The 17,510-nt window shown below is 39.9% G+C and overlaps 1 protein-coding gene across 2 annotated transcripts in view; it reads left to right on the top strand.

Moving 5' to 3' along the window:
* The first annotated feature begins 3,714 nt into the window (after positions 1 to 3,714).
* SPTLC2 (serine palmitoyltransferase long chain base subunit 2) overlaps positions 3,715 to 17,510 on the top strand; it is an 82,639-nt gene continuing 68,843 nt past the window's right edge. The window contains exon 1 of one of the 2 annotated variants that reach the window (XM_039883928.1): positions 3,715 to 3,929. In XM_039883928.1, coding sequence (XP_039739862.1) covers positions 3,813 to 3,929 — 117 coding nt within the window. In that variant the 5' untranslated portion in view covers positions 3,715 to 3,812. Of the gene's footprint in view, positions 3,930 to 6,101; positions 6,320 to 17,510 lie in introns of those variants that run through there. The other variant, XM_039883926.1, reaches the window with a different exon arrangement.

Raw genomic sequence — 17,510 nt, 5'->3', positions numbered from 1 at the left:
GCTCACAGCAGAGCCAACATTTGAAGTGGATTCCTTAGACATTGCATCACTTACAAGTGGAAGTAGTTAACTCTGAAAGAGATTACCAAAACAATAAAAAGAGACTAATACAGCTGGAAAAAATAATAATAAAAATTACCCTTTTGCCTCACTGCATCCAAGAGCGCAAGATGAGTCACCAGCAACTCCACTGGAGCCATCGTAGAAAATTCATCCAGGGGCCTCGTTCTTGCCGCATCTGCTCAAACCAGCACAGTCTGATCTGGAAATTCGGCCTCAACATGTGCTGCCGGTGTTTCCGTCCGTTCGCGAAGGATATAGACATCTACCTTACTGCAGAAACAATGCTAGCTCTTTGTATATAAAATCAAAACTTCACTTATGAGTGTTTTAATGTGAATGGAAGTCACATGATCATAGAAATCTTTTAAAATGTTATCATCATCTCAGTGGATTCATCTTCAAAAATTGTGGCTTGTTATGTAAAAGCATTCATGTTGAAAAAAATGTTAAAATGCTGTCCTGAAGCCTCCTTCTTTAACACTCATTCCAAGCGATTATTACTTGTCCTTTCCATTTCCATTCCTTGTAATGGGCAATGACAGAGTTGTTCCTTCCTTTTCTGCAATGAATCCTCCTTCTCTGCAACTGATTCATCACCTTCAGCAGCTTAAGCTTGTGCTTTGGCCATCAATGATTGATTGCTCAAGCTTTAGACATCTTACCCTAAGCCGGGCCAATCAGATTTCTCTTTTCTAGGAGTTCATAAGTTTAACTTAAGGAATGTGAGAGGTGTAGGTTGCTGAGAGATCAGCCCTAGAAGTGGGTTGGTGCTATGAGGAAGGTCTATAATTTTCTGTTGCTGATGTTCCAGGTTTTTTTCCTGGGCCCCAACACTTACCTATCTTGAGGAAACTTCCAATAAATAAGTTTTCTAATATTGGCGTATTTATCTGCAACCAAAAAATCTTAATACAGTCTCCATGTGATAGAAGGCTCCTTGGAGGCAGGGCCAGATTTTCATTCATTTACCAATTTGTTCATTCATCAAACATTTACTATGTACCAAGCACTGTGCTAAGTTCCGTGAACCCAAAGATGAATTTGACAATCCTCTGAATTCAAGGAGCCTGCTCTCTGTCTAGTTGGGATACAAATGTATTCAATCATTCTTTCCTTTAACATATAATTCATTTATTCAAATAATAATCACCAGTACTTACTGAATATTATGTGACAGGCCCTAGTACTAAATGCTTTTCTCATTTAATTCTCATAACTATATTAGGCGTGTTCCATTTTATAGATGAAGGAATTGAGTCACTGAGAGGTTAAGCAGCTTTGCCAAAGTCACAAGGTTTCTAAATGCTAGAGCTGATTCTCCAATTCTGACTACAGAGCTCTAGCTTTTCAACACTGTGTAATCTCCCTCTCGAAATAAAGAATACCAAAGCAATATGCTTACACAGGTGTGTATAAAGTTCACAGAGAAGAAAGCGACTAATTTTGTGGGGAGATTGGAGTTCAAGAAAGGTTTCACTATTGAAGTGGTTTGAGCAATCTTGGAGGAAGAGAAGAGTTATAACCCTGGTGCCTAGCATAGAACTTTACACATGAACTCAGTAAAATGATAATGAGGCTGCTTAAGCATCTGGAAGTTGCCTACATGAAACCTGTGTGTTTTCTACTGCCTTCTGAGGCATCCTTTTTGTGATTTAGCAATGGGGTGTAAGGTCATCAGATCATTTGAGTATTGTATCATCGATGCTCACAAAAGCCTTGTGAGGTAGTAGTATTAACTTCGTAAGACGGGTGAGGAAACCAAGACTGATGTTGCATGACCCATCCAAGACCACACATGGTGAGTAAGTGGCAGAACAAGACAAGGACCTGGTATCCTGCCCTCTGGAGTGATGGATTGGCTAACAGGATTCCTCTAGTCTAGTCAGGTTCCTTTACTCTTAGTTTCCAATACAAGGCTTTGCTCTTTCCAGCCTCTGCGCCTGAGCTTCTGAAGGTTCCCTCTCCCAGGAACATCCTCCTCTTCCTTCTCATTTCCAGCTTTCTAAATCCTGGTCACTCCTCAAAATCAAGTTCAGCTCACATCTTCCTCCCAAACCTTCTTCAAATTCATTCAGCCCACTATCTAAACTTCAATTAAAATTCCTTAGCCCTGCTTCAAACCAGATTTCTGCCCTGAAGGCTTCCTAGATAGAAAGTCTAGACTCATCACTGCCATCTTGCCTTCCTCATCAGAACTCTTGTTGCCTAATCTCTCCAGCCTTCAGTTGGCCTTTTGTTGTTGTTTACTTTATATTTGTACATGTCGTCTCTCCCTAGAAGGTGAGGCGCAAACCATATGCTTCTTTTTCAGCTTCATACATCTATAGCAAACTTCCTTTGGGATCATGGTGTTTGTTGACTCAAAGAGGATATCTGCTCTGCCCACCTGCTGTTAATTATTCAGCTCCTAAATCATGCAACACTGCTAACTTGTTGACCCCCTTTGTAAAGCTCCCAGGGAATGGGAGCAAGAGAATGCAGGGGCTTTCATAGCTGCATTCAGCAATTAATAACAATCAACACTGAACGTTTACTAATTGCCATGTCCTGTACAAAATACACTGCATGTACAAACTCATTAAATCCTCAGGACAACTATTAACCCCACGGAACAGATTAAGACAGAAGTCACCCTGCTAGTAAGTGGCATAGTCAGGATTCAAAACCAGCCTGACTTGAGTCCATACTCTTAACTATGACACTGAATTCTTTACGGTAACCCAAAGTATCTTTGCTATAATGTATATCCATTTCCTTTCTTTCTAATCCCTGGAGGAAGATAGAGCTAAAGGAGTGAGAAAATAATACGATGTTTATTATGCTCCTAGTATGGGTCGGGTATTATGATAGATGAACAATGCTTTATTAATATAATTCTTGCAATGAGTCTATGAAGCAGGAAGTATTAACTCCATTTAAAGAATTTGGCTCCCAAAGTTGTTAAATACTCAAGGTTTAGCTTCCGGATATTGGTAGAGTTGGAACGAGACCAAGTTTCCTGACTTTCAAGGAAGTGCTCTTTAAAGGAAATTGAACAGAAAACACTGATAGGGACAGAATTATTACTTAAGAAATGTATTACTATATACTGAAGACTGGTGCGAGAATGTCGCAAAGGCTATTCTTTAAACAACCACAGAGGAATTAGTTAAGTAAAGGAGCCCTGTTTTGGCCTGGGATTAAACCCTAGAATTCACCTGGAGGCAAAGGAGAGAGGGCGCCACCTGTCCAGAACCAGTGAACTCGCTCTGGAGACGAGGTCGGCCCCCTTTCTTCCTCACTCACTAATGAGTAACTTGTCCCTGGGCCCCGCCTCCTCCTCAGTGTGGACCATTAAGCCGCCAAGCCTTTCCTGCGACCCGACTTGGACCTCCCACCGGGTGCCAGGTTCACGAGCGCCGGCAGCAGCCCTCCGACACCCGCGAGCCGCTTTACTCTCGCCGGTGACGGGCCAGGCCGCGGCGCGGGCCCCGCCTCCTGCTCCTCCGGATTGGTCGGCGGCCCCGAGGCTCCCGCCCCCTCCAGCCCGCCCCCGCACGGTCTCCGCGTGGGCGGCGCGGCCTCGGGCGAGCCGCGGCCGTGGCGGGAGCGGGCCCCGCCCCCGGGTGACGGCCGGGCCGGGAATTGGCGGCAGCGTGCAGCCATTTCCGGTTTCGGGGAGGTGGGTGGGGTGCGGAACGGGACCTGGATCCGCCGCCGCCTCGGCTGCTGCCTACAGAGCCTGCCTTTCGCCGGGTGCTGCCGGGACCATGCGACCGGGGCCAGGAGGCTGCTGCTGCCGTCGCCCGGTGCGGGCGAACGGCTGCGTGGCGAACGGGGAAGTGCGGAACGGGTACGTGAGAAGCAGCGCCGCCGCCGCCGGCCAGGTACGGTGGGGCCGGGCGCCCGCGAGCTGGCGCCTGTGCGGAGCCGGCAGAGGGGCGGCCGGGCGGGGCGAGGTCGCGGTGACCATCCGCGGAGCGGACGTCGGGCGCGGCTCAGGTGTCCGGGCGCTGACGGGGCCTGCCCCGAGCCTGGAGCCTCAAAGGCGGCTCAGGGGCTCCCCAGTCTCTCCTCGCCTGAGGTCTTCCTCCCCTGTCCCCGCAGGTTTGGGCTCTGCTCAAAGCCCGGGTACCTTCCTCTACCCGATCCAGCCAGAAGTGCGGGTGGCCCCTCCAGGGGAGGCACGGAGTGACCCCTCAGGACAAGGAGGAACCACTCAGGGCTCTTGATTCTTTCTCTGAAGGCTCCCGCCACATGCCCTCGAAATGGTTGCTTCCTCTTAGAGTCTTGAGGCTCTCCAAGGAATACCATCTTGGGGTCCTCAGGAGGCAAAGAAAGTTAGGAGATGGTACCAGGCGGAAACCCACTCAGCCTTTTTCTCCCACATACCTACCCCTTCTACAAGCAAGACTTTGGATCACAGATCTGGAAGTGAACCCGGGCCGGTGCCTCAAAAGCATCTTGCTCTTAAGAGACCCCAACTTGGGGTGGTCCCTTTGAGCAATATTTCTATCAGACAAGGGGATTGTTTAATCTGGTGGTGACTTGTGATGACTCTATTCTAATTAACCAAGGCCGAATGAATCACCACCCAAGTCCAGGCAGTTCTGAAATATTTTGAAAAGTTCTCAGTTCAAGATAGTAATTATTATCAACCTTCCAGTTCTCTGGACTGACTGATATTCTGTTGAAATGTGTTTTTAGAAGATGAGTTCGTTAAAAAGATGCAAGATCAGTGTTGCTGGAAGAGAGCGTTGTATTTGCAATTGACTTTAATACTTATAAATCTTATTCATATATTAAAGGACACTTTTTTCCCCCTTGTAGCAGCTGTGTGACTGTTGTGATTTAATTTGGCTTTAACATAAATATATGGCAGGCTCCCTCCCAATTAGTAGATAATGATAGATAGGCCTGTTGCCATTTGTATGAAACAAAAAATAAAGCATATCTCTAAGACTATAAGTGTTGGGGGGAGGGGGAATACATACAAGAGACTTGACCCCCACTGAAGTTGTGAGGTGTAAGCAGCATAATACACAAATTCAAAAGATTTACTTTCATTTTTAAAGAAATAATGTGTGAGAGAGGAAGTGATGAGAGTCGGTTTATTATAAGCAGTGGAAAGAGTTGTTTTCCTAGCAATATAAATGGCTAATAAGACAATATTGTGGTATAGAATGTAACAGGGAAACCTAACGGGGAGGAGTCAGAGAATACACTGCAGGTGAATGAGTGGATTATGATTTTTAAGAAGGAAAAGGAAATCAAGAGAAAGATGTTCACACAGGTGCTCTGTGTTTAAGTGATCTCTTCACTTAACATAAAAGTTATGTTCTGGTTTAGTAGTAAATTAAATTCCTCCCTTCCATAATTCCTAACAATTTAGTCTTTGTAAGTATGATATTTCTTCAGAGATTGCTGACTAATAAGGTGAAGAAATTTCAAGTTGCTAAAATGAAACTTAAAAATGTATATGGCTTAAACATCTGGCTTAACATTTTCTAATATATTTTAGTGAAAAATTCCACTCAAGACACCACGGTGGCATTTGGAAGAATAGTCTAATGAAATGCCCTAAAGAATGTTTAGGGCTGCTTCTAGAAAGTCTTTTGTAAGTCTTTTTAAAACAGACTTTAGGTATGCAGCTTTGTACACTAATTTGAGGAATATTGCCTGTGAGGTTTTCCCCCTTTCTTTTCTTAAGCAAAAGAGAGGTTTTTGGTAACTTCACAAGTACAAGAGTATCTTAAAAATATTGAAAAAACGTTTTCGTTTTGTCTTAAAGTGGTGTGCTAGTGCTCCAACCCCTGTTTTCCCACAGGTTTTGGGAGATAGGTTGCCAGATATGCATAAAAGTTTACCTAGGGTGTTAAGTGCACAGATGTGGGTCATGTTTTCACTAAAATATAAATTTAGAGTATAACATGGTGTTTAACCCTGAGATATAAGTTCATTTCCTCACATATCCCAATATTTGTCTTTTAATGAACAGAAGAGAAGTTAAAAACTTGTAAGATCTCTACACTCTGCAGAATCTATGCTTCTGTATTTGAAGGGATGAATGTACGGATGCTCCTCGACTTATGTTCGGGTTATGTCTTGATAAACCCATCATAAGTTGAAAATGCATTTAATACTACACTGTAGAGCATCACTTGTTTACCCTCATGATGACGTGGCTGACTGGGAGATTCGGTTTACTGCTGCTGCCCAGCATCGGGGAGAGTATCATACTGCACATTGCTATCCCGGGAAAAGACCACAATTCAAAGTAGGTTTCTAGTGAATGTATATCACTTTTGTGCCATCATTAAGTTGAAAAATTGAAAGTAGAACCATCATAAGACCGTATATGCTGGCCACTTTGTTGGATTTGGGTTTAGAGTTCCATTGAATAGATCCTGTAGAATGGGCGTGTGAAACAATCAGACATTATTGTTTTTGTTTTCAGGGTTTTTTCCCCATTATTTTTTATTGTGGTAAAATACACAGAACATAAAATTTACTATCTTAACCATTTTAAAGTGTACAGTTCAGTGATATTAAGTTTATTCATATTGTGCAACCATCACCACCATCCACTTCCATAACTCTTTTCATTTTGTAAAACAAACTATACCTGTAAAACAGTAATCCCCCTATTTCCCCCTTTTCCCAGTCACTGGCAACCACCATTCTATTTTGTATCTCTGTGATTTTGATTGCTGTAAGTACCTCATAAGTGGAATCATATAGAATTTTCTTTTTGACTGGCTTATTTCATTTAATGTAATGTCCTCATGGTTCATCCATGTAGTAGCATGTATCAGAATTTCCTTTTTAAAGCTGAATAATATTCTGTTGTATGTACATAAATACCGCCCTTTGCTTAGCCATTCATCTTTTAGTGGACATTTGGGTTGCTGTCATGTTTTAGCAATTCTGAATAGTACTGCTATGAACACGAGTGTACAAATATCCCTTTCAGATCCTGCTTTCAGTTCTTTTGGATATATACCCAGAAGTGGAATTGCTGGACCATAATTCTACTTTTAATTTTTTGAAGAAATGCCGTACTGTGTTCCACAGTGGCTGCACCATTTTACGTTTCCATCAACAGTGCACAAGGTTCCAGTTTTCCTACATCCTTACCAATACTTGTTGTTGTTATTATTATTATTTTTTTTTATGGTAGATGTGAGATAAAAGAGGGTGTGTGTGTGTTCACCAGAAAGACCAAGCCATGATTAGAAGCTTGGAATTCTCGGTCCTACCTCCCATTTTCCAGGGAGCGGACAGGGGCTGGAAATGGAGTTAATGGTTGATCATGCCTACATGATGAAGCCTCCATAAAGATCCCAAAAGCACAGGATTTGAAGAGCTTCCTGGTTGCTGAACACACGGAGGTGCTGGGAAAGTGGCACACCCCTTCCCATACACCTTGCCCTGTGCATCTCTTCAAACTAGATGTTCATCTCTATCCTTTATCATATCGTTTTATAATAAATTGGTAAACAGTAAATAAAAGGTTTTCTTGAGTTCTGTGAGCTGCTCTAGCAAATTAATCACCCTGGAGGAGGAGGTCGTGAGAACCTCTGATTTATAGCTACTTGGTGAGAAGCACAGGTGACAACCTAGACTTGCAATTGGCATCTGAAGTTAGGGGACTCGGGGACAGTCTTGTGGGACAGAGCCCTTGACCTGTGGGATGTTACGCTCTCTCCAGGTGGGCAGTTTTAGAATTAAGTCAGTTGTAGGACACTCAGTTGTTTTTGCAGTATTGCTTGCCAGTGTGAAAATATTTCCCCTCCCCCAAATCTGGTGTCAGAAGTGTTGTGAGTGTGGCAGTAGTGTGAGAATAAAGGAGAAACATCACAGGACTGTTGGGGTTTTTCTTTACAGTAGACATCCTCCTGGGTGTATCAGTACTGTTTTTTAATGATGACAGTAGACTCAGTTTCATGAGGAAGAATAACAGCAGTAAATTTTCCTTTCTGCTATTCGGAGAGAAGAGGGTCAGCCTGTATTTGAGGTAAAGAGTAGCAGTTAGCGTTAGGGAAACTGAAAGAATTAGAATCCGAAGCTTTGGCAGAATTAGAGCTGGAAGGAATCTTTGGGGGTTTAGGTAATTTAGTCTCTTTATATCTTTGTAAGACTTTATTAAAACTAATCTCGATAGATGATTCTATCCTATTTTTAAAGACCTCCAGAGAATTTGCAGGAAAATTTCTCATCAGCATGTTGCAGTATTTAGTGATCTTAATTTCCAGGAGTTTCTTACTATAGATTTAACATTTGATTGAAGTCTCTGTTTTGGTTGCACCTGAAATATAATACTGTGGTTTTTTTAAGCTCCTTGTTAATAGCACTTTTATTTTTAGATCTTGCATTTCTTTTTAGAACGTTTGAGATTTGGACACACATTTTACCTTCCTTAATTAGTTAACAAGTATGGAAAGAAAATTATCTGCTTTTGAGACAGTTTTGGAACTCACTCTCTTTCCTTTAGGAGTAATTTTGCTGAGATATTAGAAGGATGACAGCCTCTAGCTACCAAAATAATTAAGGTTTTGTCTTAAAGAGGAATTGGGGCTCAGGTTTTGTTCTTTTTTAAATAATAAGACAGGCGAAGTAGAAAGAACACAGTGCTGGTCCTGGTGCTTGTACAATACTTAGAAGGCAAATGAATAACTAATGAAGGGTGGTTTACTAAATAGCTGCTAGCTTTTGTTTCCACTGAGAGGAAACAGTAACTGTGAAAAGGTAATTATGAGACAGGAGCAGGAGGAGGAGCTAGAATGTTCACTACACCTGTTCAGGTTTTGCTGGGCCTGATGAAACACCGGAAGACCTCAAGGTTTGGCAAAAATAATGTTGTAACTACATTACAACTTGTGGGACTAGATTTTTGTTTCAAATGTTTTTTGTTCCAAAGAGAAGAACATTTTGATTCTTACTAGCTGGATATGAAAGATCTCAGAGTCATTTGAGGTACTCAGGAATTCACTTCAATAAAAATTCTCAGGAAACAAGACCAGTATTTCATATATAAACCACTGTATTCTTAAGATAGCATTTTAGAACTTGGATGTTCAGGGAAGGCAGACTTGTCACTTTTAAAGGTTAGCCTAGGTGCCCTAGAAACTTCATGGTGCTCTGAGCAAGATAGTTAATTGGTTGGGATTCAATTAGATTCAGATTTTGAAAGAAAGAAGCAGTGTTTATAGGCAGAATAGGCAATTGAGAAGGATGGGTAGAGGCTGTGTTTGCATTCTGAGTGGGTGTGCCTTCCTTGATTTAAATACATGGTTTGTGGCCTCAAAAGTCAGTTGCCTTCTGAATAGCTTCTAAGAAAGCTTCTATAATATAATTTGTAATTTGTGACCAATTAAGCAAGTAAGCTCTCTCTCTTGACCCATTTGATCTAAGAAAAATTCTCTTAACGTTTGTTGTCCTTAAGACCACTTTAAAGACCCTTTATGAAGGTTAAGGTGACTTTTTTTCCTTTTGCTTTAAAATAATTTTTGCTTCTGACTATAGAAATAGTACAAGTATGCTCTAAGGCCCTGAAGGATTGGGATAACCCCTGTGTTGGGAGATTCATTTTATAATGTGGTCTGTTGTAAATCAGTCTGCTGCTTTCTGATAATTTCTAACTACAGTGAAATATACAGTTATACTGAGACCATGGGTGTGATTCAGCCTTTTGCTGCCTAATTAGTAAACTCCTGCAGCAAACATTTGAGAATTTACTGTTTTTATTGTGCCTGGTATGTAATAGGAACTCAGGAAAGTTGAAGGAATGGATGGGTGTTAGTAAGCCATAGGAGTTGGTAGACAGATAACTCATTTTTAAAATGGGCAAAGGATTTGAATAGACATTTCTCCAAAGAAGATATGCAGATGGCCAATAAGCACATGAAAAGAGGCTCAACATCATTAGTCATTAGGAAAATGCAAATCAAAACCCACAATGAGATACCATCTCACACCACTAGGATAGCTAAAATAAAAAGCCAGATAATACCAAATGTCGGGGGGCGGCGGGGGGTGATGTAGAGAAATTGGAACCCTTATACATTGCTGCTGGGATCAAGAAATGATGCAGCCACCTTGGAAAACGGTTCCTAAAATATTAAATATACAGTTACCATATGACCCATTGTAAGGAATTCTGTAAGGAATTCTCTCCTTACAGAAATTAAAAATTTGTAGACATAAAAACTTATACATGGCTGTTCAAAGTAGCGTTATTCATAATAGCCAAAAAGTAAAGGCCACCCAAATGTTTATCAGCTGATGAGTAGATAAGCAAAATTGGTATATTCATATAGTGGAATATTATTCAGCAGTAAAAAGGAACGAAGTACTGATACATGCTACAGCGTGGATGAAAGAAACATGCTTAGTGTAAAAAGCAGACACAAAAGGCTCCCTATTGTATAATTTCATTTATGTGAAGTCCAGGGTAGGTAAATCCATGGGTAGAGAAAGTAGTTTAAGAGTTTGCCAAGGAATAAAGCCGTTACCTAAAAAACAAACCTGCACAATGTGACACCACAAACAAAGCAACACCAAAAGTGAAGGAAGCAGCCACAGACTGAGAGGAGATGTTTGCAATGCTTCACAGGTAAAGGGTTAGTATCCAGACTACTAAACCCTACTAATCAACAAGAAACAAGCATGCAGTCCAGTAGAAAAATTGGCAAAATGTAGGAACTGGCAATTCACAGAAAAATAAATAATTGGAAAATAAATATATGAATATAATCATTCTCACTAGTTCTCGAATTATTGTAAGTTCAAACAATGAGATACTATTTTCATCTTTACCAGTTTGAAAGCTATTACTATAACACAGTATTAAATGTTGACAGTGTTATGTAGCAATGGAAACATATATAGGTACTTTTAGTATAAATTGATACTGCTTTGGAGAACAATTTGGCAATTTCTAGAAAAACTGAAAGATGCATTATTCACAATGATTGCCCTACTGAATCTATATCTAGGTGTATACAATAGGAGAGGTTTTCAAACATTTTTCTTCCAACCCACTCTAAGAAATAACATTTTTGTATCACAACTCAGTACATACATCTGTATATATTTTATGTACTTTACAGATTTTATATATACATACAAACAAAAGTTTCACAGATCAGTGCTTATCCTTGAAACATGCAACACAGTCTGATAGTCTTTATTCTGTACTACTCAGTGAAAATTTTTAACTGACAGTTTTTAAAATGCTGATCATAAACCAGTAAATTGACATCATGACCCACTGATAGGTTGTAACCCACAGTTTGAACACTGTTAGTGTACTAGGGCTGCCTTAACAAAGTACCACAGACTGGGTGGCTTAAAAACAACACAAACATGTTTTCTCATAGTTTTGGAGACGGTCTGAGATCAAGGCTTCGGTGGGGTTGGTTTCTTCTGAGGCCTCTCTCCTTGACTTGTAGATTACCATCTTGTATCTTCACATGGTCTTCCTTCTGTATTCGGATTTCTTCTTATAGACATTAGCCATTTTAGATTAGGGCCTACCGCACTAACCTCATTTTAACTTAATTATCTCTTTAAAGACGCTGTCTCCAAATAAAGTCATGTTCAGAGGTTTTGGGGTCAGGACTTCAACATATGAATTTGGAGGGTTCAGTTCAGCCCTTAACACACTGTTTTCCCAAAAGTCCTGCTCATGGACACAGGAGACATGTTTAAAAAAATGTTTACTGTACAAATATAACAAAAAAATGAAAATAACCTAGTTGTCCATTAGTTGGAGAATGGCCAAAAAAAAAAAAACCACCCCAATATAGAATATCCATATAGTGGGTATGGATACAACAGTGAAAAGATGACTCGATCTATATTATGAACATGGGTAAACCTTAGATACATGCCATTAAACAAAAGTCACAAAAGATACATACAGTATGATACGTACGTAAGGATTAAAAACATGAAGGACAAAGCTATATTGTTTATGGCTACGTATTTATGTAGTAAAGGTATTTTTAAAATTCTTGGCAATGATAAATGTGGAATTGAGGGTAGCTTTTATACCTTTAGAGTAAAAGGAAAATAGCACTTCCCCAAGGCAAACTTCTTAAAAGGATTTGGGAACTTCTTAAACCTAAATTTGATCATGACATTCTCCTGATGGCATCCTATAATTGGTAACAAAATAAAAAGTGTCAGTCAGCTTAAAACTCATGCGCACAGGAAGAGTGAGACAGCCTGAGGATCACTTGTAAGAGAAAGCCCTCTTACTTTGTCTACATTTTTTTATTCTGCGTGTTTAAATACAAATCTCTTTCAATAGTATCCTTTAAAATAGTTTCCTTGTTCTTTTTTATCTCAAAAATCATGTTTGCATATTTGAAAGTAGCTAAGATCTTGAAAGTTCTTATCACAACAACAGAAAATTTTATAACTATGTGTAGTGACAGATGTTACCTGGACTTTTGTGGTGGTCATTTTGCAATATATACAAATACCAAATCATTGTGTTGTACACTTGAAACTAATGTTATGTCAGTTGTACCTCAATTTAAAAAACAGCAAAAATGTCGCTTTGCATCCTTTTTCTCTCTCAAAAAAATCTGCAGAATTCTTGAAGACAAGGATTCTTTTATTTGCATCATCGAATACAGAGTACAGTTTTTGACATAGAAATGAAATATTTATCGAATGAGTAAAAAGAATGAGATGATATTATTTTGAGCTCCTTGGTAGAGTGGGACTTTGGGTTCCTAGGGGAGACTTTGATGTATGAAAAATATTTTTGCAGTTTTGGAAATGTTAAAAAATTAACTAGGAGAATCTCCAGTTCTGGACACATGAAATTAAAGGGAGGGAAGATCAGGTTCTGAGAGATTTCCCAAAGCTAGCAGTGCTGAAATAATGAGAAGCGAATGTGTAGACTACTGTATACTGTGCCTTCTCTCTCTTTCAGTCATATTCATATTGCCTCTCTACCCTCTGGGAAAGCAGATGTTTTTGACTGATTGCTGGACATTATGTATAAAAGACCTGAAGAGACCAAAGTTAATGTTGTTTTTGCCTTTTGCTCTTTTAGGCAGATATGGTGAGAAGCTAAGCACCACCATCTAACCAGAGATCGAGCTGGTGGGACTGGGCTGAAGCTTTAGGTAGATTCGGTCCATTCTAGTGAGCACAGTGTCTCAAGGATGGGATCCCTGTGTTCGTTGCAGCCTCTCCCTGTAGTATGACTTTATCTCCTAAACATTGTGAGATTGTGTTTGATTTCAACTCACCTTTCTAGTCCAGCACTCCAGCTTCTCCATCACTTGGTAAATGTCCTGTGCAGAAAACTGGCCATGTATCTGGGGCTCATCTAGAACTCAGTCTGTCATACCAACAATCTATACTGCGATCATAAGCTCTGCTGGTTTTTCTTTCTCTTGGTAGAGTTCCTCTGCCTTTGGCAAGCCCAGTTATGATCAGTCGTGCTCAAACTCTGCAGATACTGAAACCAGAGGGCAACCAAGTCTGGGCCTCGTGTTACCTGTGACGCTCAGTCAACAAACCGAAACAGGTGTTGGGTTGTTTAGAAAAAGCGTTTGTTGTCAGGACACCGGTGTTTAGAGAAGGCAGCAGGTTAATATCTTCAAAAACTGCCTTGCCTTCTCACTCTGGCTTAGGATATTTAAGGGAAAATCAGAGCAGTATTTCGGGGACTGCATGACTGTTCCCGAGTCTGTTGTGCTTTATGGAGCCGTTCCTCTGGCAACATGGTCCTCCGGTGGCATTAGCAACCCAGGAACAAAGGTGGGAGTAGTCTCGAAAGAATGCTAGACTGGAAGGTTTTTGATCAGTCTGCATAAGGGCATTAATCATAAGTTTCAAGGCAACTTTCTATGCAGGAGACGTTCCAAGTTCTGGGTCAAGTCTCTCGGGACATTATATTGTTATAGGGCTATAGGGCAAGGAAAAGTGAAGCCAGGGACACTGTGGGGCCTCTACTATGGGGGTCCTGATGGCAGCCCTTCTTCAGTACCACTGGGAAAGAAAATGGCTAGCAATTTCTGCTTACCAAGGAAAGGCTCTGGAATTTTAATTCATCTTGTCCTTTTTGCTTTGCATTGAAGACAACTCTTCAATGTTATTAAAAGTTTCTTGTTTTGATCAAGCTATATGGTTTTATCTAGTTGTTCTGTGAAAGCGATGGCTTGTCCTCTACCTTTTCACTCCAACCTGGAAGCAGACCTCTCAGTATTGTTTTCCAGTTTTTGGTTTTTGTTGCTTTAAAAGTGACATAAAAATTAAGTTGTTAAAACAGAGTACTCCTAGATACAGAGAACAAACTGATGGTTGCCAAATAGGGGGTTTGCGGGGCTGGGTGAAAAAAGTGAAGGGATTAAAAAGTACAAATTGACGTTACAAAATAGTCACAGGGATGTAAAGTAGAGCATAGGAAATATAGTCAGTAATATTGTAATAACTATGGAATCAGACTTATAGGGTGATCACTTTGTAAATATAAATATCTAATCACTATGTTGTACACCTGAAACTCATATAATGTATGTCAACTGTAATTGAAAATAAATTTAAAAAGAAAAGAAAAACATCCTGTTGGAAAAAAGTTAAGTTGTTCAAACAAGATAGAAATTATTTCTCTTTGCAAAGTCTAGAGGCAGGTAGTCCTAGGTTATAGGTATCTTCTTTGTTGTTGTGCAGGCTTTTAGGATTTTGTCTTTATTAGCATTTGAATTTTCGACCACATCTACATTTCAGGCCATAGGCAGAGGGAAAGAAAAGTGGAGGGAAAGCAATTTCTCTTTCAAAGAGTGTAATCCAGCCCTGGTACCCATCACTTCTGTCCATCACTTCTGTACTTCCTATTGGCCAGAATTTCTTATCACAGCTACTTCTGGCTGCAAGAGAGGCTGGGAAATGTAGCTGGGTGGCCATGTACCCAGCTAAAATAGAGATTCTCTTACTAAAAGGAAGATAGACTGTATACAACGGGCCAGTTAATGGTCTCTGCCACAATATGGTATCAGAAGTTTAACTAGAGTTATTTTTCCAAATAGTCAATTTTTCTAAAATCTTAAATAATCTAATACTTCTCTTTTGGTTTGTGATTTTTCTTTCTATGAAAGAGTTAATCTTGTTAATGGCTATGAGTATGTTCTCTGTGCTTAGACAAACTTAGCAGACATATACTGTCTGAATGTTGATTTGTGGTCTTCTATTGCCTTTTTTAAAAATACTAGTTCTGATTTTTTTTTTTTGCAGGGGGGAGGGGGGTCTGTCTTCATGTGTGTTAATGAGTACTTGAGAAGACATTAGTTAAAACAATTAGAATCTGATGTTCCTAAATGTATAATTTTGAGCCAGGTATCTCTTATCCTGGATAAGATAATAAACAGTGTTCCAAATGCACAACATTGACAAAATTGGGAGTCACTTTTAAAAAATTTACTGAAGCCCTAAAGTTAGCAGGCTGTGCTAACAGAAATATCCAGTAAGTATAGGAAAGAGGTTCTAAGAGATTTTTAATGTAGAATCTGTATCTGTTAGAGTTCTTTCAGTTGATAACAGAAATGGAGTCTAGGTAAACAAAAAGGTGATTAATTGCAAGAATGATAGGTATGCAAAAAGGAAAAAAACGGAGGGACTGAGGAGGAATTGATGAACAACCAAGTCTCAGAAAGTCAGAAAGGCAAGAAATAGCACAGTGATTGGGACCTCAGTGTCAGGAGTTTATGAACCTTTACTCCAGGACGTTCGTTCAGTGCCCTTTGAATTCTTTCCCCACTGAAATTTTAAATTCTAATGAGAGGGGTTGTTCATTTTGGCTTAGGTGCTTATTCTTGTCAGTCAGTTATGACCCAGGAAATGTGGTCATATTGCGCAGATGTAACCACCAGGGTCTCACCCCTGTGTGTCAGGGAGTATTCCCGGAGAAGTGAAGTTGATGTGGGGTTGCCATTCCGGTCAGTCCATTACAAAACCAGAGTGGAGTGCATGGAGGGGCCGAGTGGAGGCGTGGTCTTATAGACCCAGAACCCATTAGAGGTGGAAGAGAGCTCAGATGAAGTGCAAAATTTGTGGCAGAGCTGCACTGGTACTCAAATCTCCTGACTGTTGCATCGTCTCTTATACCATGATGCTTATCTAGAGCTTGGAAAGTGCTGCAGAGGAGATGTGGGTGGCAAGTGAGAGTGTTAACGCCCATGCAGAGCATCACTGCACAGAGTGCACAGGATGCCATTGAACTGAAATGTTCCAGTGCACATGTCCTTTGAGGTCTCCTTTTTTTAGTTTTTAATAGGAAAATAGTAATGTCAAAATACAAATTTGTTTACAGCTAGCTTTGGAAACACTTTTCAGTCCATTCCATTGGAGATACTTATTGACAAAAATTAGGGAATTTATCCTGCTTACAAGAAAAAAATGTGGTACATCTTCCTTTTCAAAATTTGCTCAAAAAAGAGGTCACTTCTGGAAATATATATTCAGAGCATGGAAGAGCTTGTGTGACAGGCACAAAGCTCCAAACTATTTTCTCTAGTAGGTGTGGTATGCAGTAGGGAAAGACTAGTACATTTCAGTGAAATTCCAAGAAAAGACTGATTCAGCACAACTTCTTTTAAGGAACTACAGAATATAGCACTGAAAATAAATAGGGTTTATTTAATGGGAAAGGCATGATAACAGTCCTTTGATTGCCAAATAATAATGGGTGGTTCATATTGGACATTACTTTTTTTTTATAATGTTTCAGTCTGTCTACCAGATTAGGCAAATTCTGTGGGGATGGGGCAGGTTCTGTCATCCTGCTGTCACATTCAGCAGGAATGTGTTTATTTTCTTTAAAAAAAAAAAAATGCCTAAGTGGTTTTGTATTCATATCAGAAATGCATGCGTCTGTTTCCCAATAATCACTTCCTCATTATTGCGTCATTAGATAGTTACTTTGTGTTCTTTCACGGGATTTGTGAAACCTCTGCTTAGGATCATTCCATCCATCAGTTTACAGTGAAATCAAAACTTAACTCTTTTTCTTTTCTGAAACTGAAGAGATAGAAAGTAACATATGATCCAGGACTTTCTTTTGCTATAAACATTATTAGGACAGTCGGCAAAATCTAAATAAAAGTCTTCAGGCTAGTTGTTAGTATTCTGTCAATTTCCTGATTTCGATCATTGTTCTGTAATTGTATAAGAGAATGTTTTTATTTTTAAGACATACACACTGAAGAATTAAAAGGTAAAGGTATATGATGACTGCAACTGACTCACAGATGGTTCATGAAAAAAATTCTCCATCTTTCTCTTTACATATTGCATATACATCCACACATGTTATTTTTTTCCTGAACCAGTTGAGAGTATGTTGTATGCATTACGTCCCTTTACTTCTGTCTTAGTTCGAGCTGCTGTAACAAAATACCATAGACTGGGTGGCTTAAACAACAGACATTTGTTTTTTATAGATTTGG

Source organism: Pteropus medius, unplaced genomic scaffold (assembly GCF_902729225.1).
Source record: "Pteropus medius unplaced genomic scaffold, Ma_sr-lr_union100, whole genome shotgun sequence".
In the NCBI taxonomy this organism is placed as follows: Eukaryota; Metazoa; Chordata; class Mammalia; order Chiroptera; family Pteropodidae; genus Pteropus; species Pteropus medius.
Note: the sequence above shows the minus strand (reverse complement) of the source record. Positions and strands in the feature narration are given on the sequence as shown.